Source organism: Austrofundulus limnaeus, unplaced genomic scaffold (genome assembly GCF_001266775.1).
Source record: "Austrofundulus limnaeus strain Quisiro unplaced genomic scaffold, Austrofundulus_limnaeus-1.0 Scaffold384, whole genome shotgun sequence".
Lineage (NCBI taxonomy): Eukaryota > Metazoa > Chordata > Actinopteri > Cyprinodontiformes > Rivulidae > Austrofundulus > Austrofundulus limnaeus.
Genome location: NW_013952786.1, coordinates 155,128 through 165,817, shown reverse-complemented (window position 1 = coordinate 165,817; position 10,690 = coordinate 155,128). Strand labels below are relative to the sequence as shown.

Here is a 10,690-nt window from a genome sequence, read left to right as displayed (position 1 = left end):
ATACAAATACTTCTTAAGTACAGTCCTTTTATTTTAATGATTATGTCCTGCTGGAGTGTGACATGATTTGTTTGTGTACAAACTAACACGGTATCAAAATTTTATATATTTATACTTCTCGTTCAACCACAATTAAATTCACTCTATAGGAGGCACAGTTTATATGAATAGTATTTATTTTTTACAATAACAACCTGGAATAAAAACAAGCAAAAATGAAATAAAAGTAACGACTTTCTACTTCTTGCCTTTTTTAAAAAAATGTAAGGAGTAGAAAATAGATAATTGTGTGAACATGTAAGAAGTAGAAGTAAAAATAGGCTGAAAAATAATTACTCAAGTAAAAGTACAGATGCCCAAAAATTCTACTTAAGTACAGTAACAAAGTATTTGTACTTAGTTACTTTACAGCTCTGCTCCTATGATAAATGTAGTTGCTTTCAGGTGTCAGACCAGAAGCCTCTGGGCAGCTGGATGGTGAAACAAGGACAAACACTGACCTGTTCAGCCGTCTACAACACAAAAACTAAGGAATATATTGCAGTCTCTGACAACAAGGTAACTTCATTTATTTTCAGCAACAGCAAAGTGGCAATTTAATGCATCAAGTTGGTGCAGCTGTTTGTGTGTAGCCACTCTTACAGGAATAGATGTCAGATAATGCGTTAGCTTTAAGCATAGGCAGTGCATTTGTTTCTTTAATAACCTTTTTAATTACATATATATTTTACGTACTTTTTTCTTTGCTTAAGCCATCTGTGTAATGAAGTTGTCTGCACCAACGAGATTTTTGGATTTGTTACACAAAACAAAGACTTTCTTGCTGCATTTCAGGTGATAAGAATTTGGAAAGAAGATGATGTCGTACTGGACAAAGCCTTCAAAGCAACAGTAAGTTTGAATGTGCCGAATAGTCTGTTTTATTGGGACATTGCACAGCTCAAATACTCTTTTTCATCCACAGTTGTTGTTTTGTAATTATTGAGAACTCACACTGATAATTCTTTTAAAATTAGCATAATGCAACCAACCCGGGTGCTTTACCTTCTACCTCCTTTTTACGCCAGGTGTCAGCAGATGTCTGGGTGGTACATTCGGCACATGGAGGGGACCCTGTGGTTTTGTTTCAGAGAGGGGCTTTGAGGCTGCTGGACTCACTGCTCTCTGCTCCCCAGCAGCCCGTAGAGGATGTCCTGGCTCCGGACGAGGCTATCAGGTGTGTATCGTGACACAATGAGCAGTTTGTCTTTGCCCACCGCTGAACGACATGGAAGAGACTGCGCCGACTGTTCCTCTGGGTCACTTCCAGATACGTTCAGAGCTGCAGTTCAGGCTTTCTGGTCGTCTTATGCGTTGTTGTTTTTGTCTGTAGGTGGAGCACCAGCATAGTGACCGAAACACAGCAGCTGCTGCTTTTTACGTCTGAACTGGTAATAATAGCAGGAACCTAAAAGCTAATAAATGAAACAGATTGAACAAGCTTGTCTTAAAGTGCTTTAGGTCTCTAACTTTTCTTTTCTCTAGATATTAAGTTTGACTGAGTGTGTCTGCCCACAGAAAGGAGAACATTTCCTCTACCTGCACAGACTGAACCCCAACTCTTTACAGAGGTACCGGCTGGAGAGGGAGGAGCCGGGCCTCTCCCCGCTCCGCTTCTCTGCCTCCTACAAGAATAAACACGTCTGCCTGCTTTATCTCTGTAAGCCGTCAAATCCTAATCCATAAAGAGTTTCAGTGTAGGTGTCTGACAGCAGAATCCGAGAAGCAGATACACATTTTTGGATTATTATTTTTTGTTTTCCTTTCATGTTTTGTGGCGCACAGACCCCAACGGTCATGTCTACCGGAGTTCGATCTCCGTTCGGGGTCCAGCGGCCGAAGAAGGGGCCGAGGCTCCTCGGCTGCCACGCAGCCTGCTGCTGGCTCTTCCTGTGGGCGAGGAGCTGCTGGAAGTGGCGTCGGCCATCATCCTAGATGATGCCCATGTAGCCGTGGTGGGAGCTCCACACCCCTCTGCAGGACCAGGGAAAGGTAAAGTGGACAGAGTTTGAGTTATGTGTGTTTGAAAATATCTTGAATATTTAAAGTACAAAAAAAAGGGTTGGGGGTAGAAAAGGTAAATGCTAATTATATATTATTAAAATTAGCTCATTCTGGTTCATTACCCCACGCGACCCTGAAAAGGAAGAAGCGTGTACAGAAAATGGATGGATGGATGGATGGTTCATTACCAGAAAACATGGTTACAATAAGACTCTTAATCTGAGGATTAAAATGACTTTTATGCGCTGACAGCAGTTTATGATTGTCTGTTTTCAGATTTTCTCTGCATCTGGAATACAAATTTTCAAACACTTCAAGCTGCAAAAGAAATGGCTGGGAAAATCTACGGACAAGTAGGACTCCAGAGATGTTTTCTTTTTGTTTGACTCGTATTTTAAAGTGCCTGTGACATGCCTACCCATCGAATACAAAAAGTCAAAGAAAACACATTTTTCTATAAGAAACCTTGCATAAAACATGTGATTTTACCCATTTTATCACATAAATGTCATATTTTCTTTTGAACTTGGCTCAGCCGAAGTGCAACAGGAAGTGACATCAAAGGGGAACTTTTTAAGAAAGAACTCTGTGGTCTTTGCTTATTGAAACAATATTATTTGAACTCTGACTCGTCTTCATCTCTCTAATAGAGACTCAAAATAATCTAAAGAAACCTCAGATTCTTCTCTACAGTGTGTGTCGTTAGTTATTTTATCAATGCTTTGTTCCATTCAGGCATTCCCCTTTGACATCACTTCCTGTTGCTTCACATGCAAATATTTCCACAACTGTTCATCTCAGCAGCAAGAAATTATTTTTGCATTATATAAATATTATCTTTCCAATAATGCCTTTTATATTTATTTTTAAAAAACTCACATCACAGGCACTTTAATGTTTCTATTTTAATTTGCTGCTGATTATTTTTTCTTTTTCTTTTTTTTTTTTTGCCGTGTTAATGACTTCATTTAGTTCTGAACAGGCCAAGGTTCCCTGTCCTCCCAGCTGCTGAGTGCTGATGGAAGACTGTATGACTTTGGTAGAGCATCGCGTCTGTTCTCCACTGTGAGGGGGCTCACTACCCCTCCTCGCAACTATATAGCAGTTTACAAACCCCCCCTAAAACTGAGGAAGTAAAAACTACCGTATTTTTCGGACTATAAGCCGCACCCGCCATTTAAAAAAAAATACGCCAACATTAACAAATAAGCCGCACCGGACTATAAGCCGCACCCCCAATATAAAAAAACCAAAAGAGTACACCCAAATTTGCCGTCAAAAAAGTGAATTCAACATCAAAACATAAAAAGCAAACCTTTAGGAATTAAAGTTCGGAGGAATACGGTTCATTTAACGGACCTTATTTTGGTAGTTTTCTTTAACAGTTTCTGGTCCAACAAAACATCTCATTCATCTTCCTCCGGCACACTGAAACCATCGAAGTCCTCTTCAGTGTCAGAGTTAAACAAGCTGAGAAAAGCTGCGTCACACAGCGGTATCTGTTCAGTGTTGCTTTCTGTGTCGCTGTCCTCCCGGGGTAATGCTGGCTCTGAAGCTGTGGTGGGAAAGCCCTCCAGCTCCAGCATACGTCACTGCATGGGATTCCTTCCCCGGGGAGTGCAATGAGGAAAAAAAAAAGTCTGCGGCTCTTCACTCGACGTTTATCCACAAACTGGTCCTGGATTAAGCTCCAAAGTTTTTATCAGTCAGATTCCACTGTGAAAAATGTCTGTTTTATCCCCTTTTATGAGTTTTTGGCCATTGACTATCTGTAAATCGCTGCTTCCTGGTAAACAGTCGGCTCTGGAAGCGATCGCTTTTTTCTTTTTTTCCTTTCTTTTTTTGAAGTGAGTGGTTGAAGCAAATGCAGCATAAGAGTCCCCTGGTGGCTGAAGAAAAAAATCCATGAATAAGCTGCACCGGACTATAAGCCGCATGGTTCAAAGTTCAGGAGAAAAGTCGTGGCTTATAGTCCGAAAAATACGGTAGATGTAGTCTACAACAGTCCTGAATTCATTGCTTATACATTTTTATTATGTGGTAATCGTTTTGTTCTCCCTTTTCTCTTTTGTAGCTGTGGAGTTTTTCAAACAAGTTATTTGCTCCACATGGAAACACTCTATCTGTTATCCCGTTTGAATGCCCCAAATCTTCCCTCGCTTCTGCCCTGGGGAAGTTAAAGCAGGCCAAGACTGAAGGTAAGTGGAGGGAAAAAAAGTCTGATTAAAGTCAGAATTCTCAGGAAAAAAAGACAGAATACTGAGATTAAAATCAGAACTTTTTTGTTCTGTGGCCCTTATCTTCTTCTTTATGCTTGTCAGTAATATTCTTTACCATTTTATTTATTTATTTATTTATTTATTTATTTATTTATTTGTTTATTTATTTATTATTAGTGTTCATGTCTTGCTTTTCATTTCTTACTACCAGATTCCAAGCTACCAGTTTTGGTGCCATCTTGGAATAACATTCTGCATGGAGACAAACTGCAACACCCTAAAACAATGGAGACCAGGAAGACCGTATGTTTTATTCTCTTAAGTAGTTAATTCAATTTATAATCCTGTCAATTCTGCAACTCTACACTTCTTTGTTGAAAATTGTGGTTTCCAGTTATAAGTTGGTGCTGTGAAACTTACAGGATGCAGAGATTATATAAAATGACCAAAGGTGGATTACTACACGTTGAAAAAAAAAAATAGCCACTGAAGTTATTTAAAGCTGCTTTTGAGTAAAACATAAAAGATACTTTTCTTTTTGATAATATAGAGAACGCAAAGAAGAACCCAATCAACTCCCAGTTTAACAACTGACCAAGTACTAGAGCTGATCAAGGTAAAAATATTTGCATTTGCATTCTACCACCAGTCATATCTGAAAAATAAACTGAATTTAAATCATTTTGTTGTCTCATTCAGACGGCACCAGCAGAGGAGGTCCAAAGAGAGGTAGAAGAGCTCCTGTCCAGACAGGACCTGCAGGACCTGCAGCCCTCATTAGGACAGATCGCAGTAACTCTTGTGTCTCGGAGCCTGGCTGAGCCGACGTTTTACTGCCCCGACTCTTTAGCACAACTTGTGCGCACTCGGTGCCTCTGCCACAGGTCAGCACTCAGGAGGCGGAGTCAGCATTTATCATTAAAACCATGTGGAAAATGTTGCTTCAGATTTTACCCTTGTAAAGAAACTCTGTGATGTTTCCGGTGAACCTAACCATCTGCCTTCGCATTCGACAGCGTCTGTCCTGATCTTTTGCCTCTGGCCCTGGAGAAGAAGGATTATTTTCTGTGTCAGCTCTGCTTGCAGTTCTTCCCTGATATCCCAGAGGCTGTCACCTGCGCCTGCCTCAAGACTTTTATTGGGTAAGATACTTAAATCTGATTCCTTTGCCATATTGTCTTTTTAGCTACTTCAAAGAAATAGCTGCACTGTTTTAAATTAAAGTTTTTGTTTGTATTACATTAAAAGAAACCCGGTTTTATCAGTAGCCAGAATCAAAGCAGGGAGCAGTGAAATAAATCTCTTTTTTTCCCCAGTTTGCCAGATGTCGATGCTGAGAAGTTGAATCTGGAGCCTGAAAGTGTCTCTTTCATGGAAACTATAATCTCAACACAGCAAGGCCAGGCAGGCTTGCAGAATGGTTTTAGTCCAACTACCTGTGCGAACGAGCCGTCGGACGCCAGCAGTGTCCAACAGACTAAAGGAAGAACCGAGGAGAGGGCCAGAAATCCACCAGAACAGATTTGTCCAATAGGGGTCCACAAAGCCGCTTTAATGTATCCTTATTGTTGATGTCCCTTGTGTGTAGGGATGTCCCAATCCAGATTTTTTAGCTCCCGATACATTCTGAACTTTTTAATGTTTACCGTATTTTTCGGACTATAAGCCGCACCCCCAACATAAAAAAAAAACAGTACACCCAAAATTGTCGTCAAAAAAGTGAATTCAACATCAAAACATACAAAGCAAACCTTTAGGAATTAAAGTTCGGAGGAATACGGTTCATTTAACTGACCTTATTTTGGTAGTTTTCTTTAACAGTTTCTGGTCCAACAAAACATCTCATTCATCTTCCTCCGGCGCACTGAAACCATCGAAGTCCTCCTCTTCAGTGTCGGAGTTAAACAAGCTGAGAAAAGCTGCGTCACACAGCGGTATCTTTAGTCCTCCCGGGGTAATGCTGGCTCTGAAGCTGTGGTGTCCTCTTCACGTAGCAGTCCAGCCTTTCAGCACCCATTGGTGATGGTGGACTCATTCACTCTGCTCCACACTGTTAGGATCCACTGGCGGACATCAGGAAATGACGCTCTTCACATTCGGCCAGTTTTTGTGAATGATTTATCCCCGTCAGTCATCCAAGCCTCCCATTCAGCCCTGAGTGCTGCTTTAAATACACGATTCACTGATGTCCAGGGGTTGCAAAAACTTTGTTGTACCTCCAGGAATTACAGCAGGAATTGAGTTTGTTTTCTTGATGGCTGCTTTCACTGAATTCGTGATGTGGGCCCGCATACTGTCCAATATCGTGTCTGTCGAAGATCCGTCGTGTCTGCTACTAGCTAAAACAAAATGGCGCTACACCTCCGGCTAAGCTGGCAGTATGGTCGCCCGGCTGTCGACCGGTCGATGCGCCGTCACGTGGTTGTTCGGCGTTCGTTTTCGCACTGACCTTTCATAGTTCCCCCAAGAAACCCAGAGCCCAACTGCTGGGAAACCCCTCCCACTCCAGCATACGTCACTGCATGGGATTCCTTCCCCGGGGAGTGCAATGCGGAAAAAAATGTCCGCGGCTCTTCACTCGACGTTTATCCACAAACTGGTCCTGGATTAAGCTCCAAAGTTTTTATCAGTCAGTTTCCACCGTGAAAAATGTCTGTTTTATCCCCTTTTATGAGTTTTTGGCCATTGACTATCTTTAAATCGCTGCTTCCTGGTACAACAGTCGGCTCTGGAAGCGATTGCTTTTTTCTTCTTTTTTTTTTCATTTCTTTTTGTGAAGCGAGTGGTTGAAGCAAATGCAGCATAAGAGCCCCCTGGTGGCTGAAGAAAAAAATCCATGTATAAGCCGCACCGGACTATAAGCCACATGGTTCAAAGTTCAGGAAAAAAGTCATGGCTTATGGTCCAAAAAATACGGTAGTCTTTCCGATCTGATAGCTTTATTTCTTTCCAAGCGACAAGGTTGGTAGTATTAAAGCGAGCCCTGCTGTTCCCACCACGAGAAACATCCAGTTTGCAGATTTTACAAAATGCAGTTTCAGCATCGTTTTCCATTGAAAAGTGTTCCCACACTATGGACATGGTTGCATACTTGTGTGCATCTTGACTTGTTAACGGCAGTTGTAAAGCATGATGATGCTGAAAACTGGATCGGCCCTATCACAACTAAATCTGATTCTACCCGATTTTTGAAAAATGGCCATATCTGCCACCGATACCGATACTGAGAATCTGATTGGGACATCCCTAATTGTGTGGTCACTAATGTGTGGTCACTACTGTGTGACGGCTTGCTTTAAAAATACAACTTTAAGACAGAAGATCTTAACTCAGGCTTCACAGAAACGAGGTCCTGCAGACTGCGTACAGTGACAATTTCCTCCTCCCACACCTGAAGGGTCTTTCCTCTCAACATGTCATTGTGAGTGACTGTCACGTTTCTGTCTCTGAATTCAACCAGGTGCTTAATTTGGCTTTTTTAACTGCTACTTTTTCTTTTTTACCTGATTAGCTTTTCCTCCAGTACCTGCAGTTTCTCTACCTACAATATTCCCAAAATGCTTTCCCACAAAAGCACAGCTTCAGATCACCAAGTCTGGATCAGGTTTGTTTCATAAATTCATAAACTGGACGGTCACATTTAAGCAGACTTATAACTTCATTCCCTACATTTAGGGGTGTCTCGATAATGATTACTGACACTGAGTTAGAACTTACACATTACACAGTGACTTAAAAAACATTTCTTTTAGAACGACTATTTGGACATTTTGTATGAGTGTTGAGCTCGATACCAGTATCAAATCAGTACACCACTAGTTACTTGATCTTTGAATTGTCAACAACACTATGAGTGAACTCAAATCAGAAAATGCAACAAATCAGATTTTCCTGCTTGATAAAGATTTAGTTTTCACCTCTGTCTGAGTGCAGGTCATGGATTGGGTTTGCCTGCTGTTGGACGCCCATTTTACAGTTTTAGTGATGACTCCAGAGGCCAAAGGCTTGCTGCTGAAGCTTCAACATTTTGTTAAGTCTCAGGTAAGAAAAAAACAAAATCACTCTAACTTATGGCTGAGTATTAGGGCCAGACTAAGAGTTGTTATTATTATTTTTTAAGTAAAATTCTATGGTAACGTGATGAATCTTGAATATTAAGAGTCCTCCCTTTGTGTCCAGGTGAAGCTCTTTTATGAGCTTGGAAAGATCGAGGGCAGCCTCCAAGAGCTTAAAAAGACGAAGCTGAAGGAAGACGTGGGACAGTACTCCATTGAAGTCATTGAGTTATTTTAAAATAAGTGTGCAGAATTATTTTAATCCACTTCTCAACATTTCAGATAAAGGAAATGCTTCTTGTGACGAAGCTTTGCTCTACATGGGAAAAGTACATTGACCTAAATTAGACATTACAGTCGTGGCAGATGTTTATAAATTCTTTGTGTAAATTTGTTTGTCCGTCAAATATCTTTTGCATGTTTAATTCACTGTCATTATGGGTGAATGAAATACAGGCGTAGAACATTTTAATAAACATTTCTTTTATAATAATAGAAATTTGAAACTTCTAGGTTCGTATTTTTGTTTCTTTGAAGTGTCATAACGCCTGAATATTTGTAAATCTTTGTAAGTTTTGACTTTATTCCATTTTCCATATGAAAGTCTGATATGTTGACTAGAACTATAAAACATAAACACTTCATGTGTGGTGTTATTTTTATGAAACATTGGTGCAGAATACCAGATTATAAACTGGTTTTCAGTTCACTGAAATGTGCTTTGTTCATTGCAAATGGTGTACATACTTTTTTTCTTTGCAAAATAATCGCAGAATGGCCATGTGAATGTAAAATAACTACCAGAATATAATACAGCGTTATGGATTATAGTAAAAATAATACTTTGTTCTAAAGTTGATTTTTAAAGTACAGATACAAGCTCAAGAATAGGACATGGCTCTGTCCTGTGAATATAGCATAAAACAGCTTCCAAAAGAAGTTTTAGTATTAAAGAGTGAAAGAAGGCATATGAATGTTGTGAGCATGTGTTCAGTGTTGTTGCTGGAGGCAGAATACTGTGAACATTCAGCAACAAAAAGCAACATGACTGGAATGTAATAAGGCCGTTCTTATGTGGAGAAAAATGACAATAATAAATTCACTATATTTCCAGTGGCGGCTGGCCCATAGGGGGCGCTGGGGTGCTGCTCCCCCTGACAACAAGAAGAAAAATGTAAAATATACTTCTATAAATCCAGCTATAAATGTTGGTTTTACTCACTAATGTATGCCTACGTGTAATATGAATTATATAAACTATTTTCCACCTATTGACATTTATTCACCAGTAAATTTCCACAAACTGGTTACGTTTCTGTCATGGGTCGATTGGCAGAGAGCCCCATGAGTGCCTTCTCCTCTCTGTCAACGCTCTCTGGTTTCATTTAAAAGAGTCGATCATCAGATATTGTCCAAGATTAACCTTCAGGGTGGATATAGCTCGCTAGCAGCCTCGCACTATCCACGTCATCGTTTACCCAGAATGCTTTGCGTGTAAATAAAATGCCCCCATCCGTGTAGTATATTGTAGTATATATGATAAAAACTGAACGTCCTACAGTATTTTTAAAGTCTTTATTTTACAGGTAAAATATATGTTTATCAAATAAAGTCTTTTACAACTAATCAGGGATCCCTTTAACACATGTATTCATAACATCAATTATTTTTCTATATTAAATATATGATAGAAAGCTGATTTTGTAGTTGTCTCCAAATTGAATTAAATTTGTGCATTTATTTTTAAAGGTTTGTGACTCCATTTTAAGTCGTTCACAAAACCTGATCAGTGCTACACTGCTGTAGACAGACAGATTCCTGCAGGACCACTGCCAGTTCTTCGAAGCAGCTGAAGCCCACCACAGAGGCTTATCCAGTGCTGAACAGGACCAAGACGTCTCACGTACAACCTGGATGATTTCAGGAGCTGAAGTGGTGCTGTGGCTCTGTACCAGCTCTTCATGGAGAACAATCTGCAGGACACCTTCAGAGACTGTGGCTCTGCTGAAGGTTCTCATCACATCTCCTCTGACCACAGCTGAATCTGAGAGGAGCTTCTCAACACTGAAGAGAATCCCAGACTTTCCTCAGGTACACAACATCACATCTCACTGACTATGCTCTATAGAGCAGTGGTTCCCAAACTTTTTATCTTCTGACCCACAAAATATCCATGGCAAAACCTTGTGACCCCAGATATTACTGGTCTGAGTACACAAACCTTGTTAATAACACTAAAAACACAGGCTTTTTCACAATATAAACAGCTTGTACACAAATATAAATACTTATTTATACTTATTTTGTGTTTTTGTAATAATTATAGGAAAATAGTACATCAGCAATTATTTTATTAGCCTTTAAATTGATTTC

At 40.0% G+C, this 10,690-nt stretch overlaps 1 protein-coding gene across 1 annotated transcript; it reads left to right on the top strand.

Annotated features, from left to right (window-relative positions):
* Window positions 1–444: 444 nt before the first annotated feature.
* Window positions 445–8,961, top strand: nol11 (nucleolar protein 11; the record flags this gene model as incomplete). Its single annotated transcript, XM_014023653.1, is given in 17 exon segments — window positions 445–558; window positions 835–891; window positions 1,068–1,216; window positions 1,373–1,430; window positions 1,558–1,699; window positions 1,825–2,031; window positions 2,320–2,396; window positions 4,118–4,241; window positions 4,474–4,565; window positions 4,813–4,878; window positions 4,962–5,146; window positions 5,279–5,404; window positions 5,579–5,818; window positions 7,605–7,683; window positions 7,774–7,866; window positions 8,196–8,303; window positions 8,442–8,961. Coding segments are annotated over 17 exon segments (2,031 nt in total), but the record flags the coding sequence as incomplete, so codon positions are not given.
* Window positions 8,962–10,690: the final 1,729 nt, after the last annotated feature.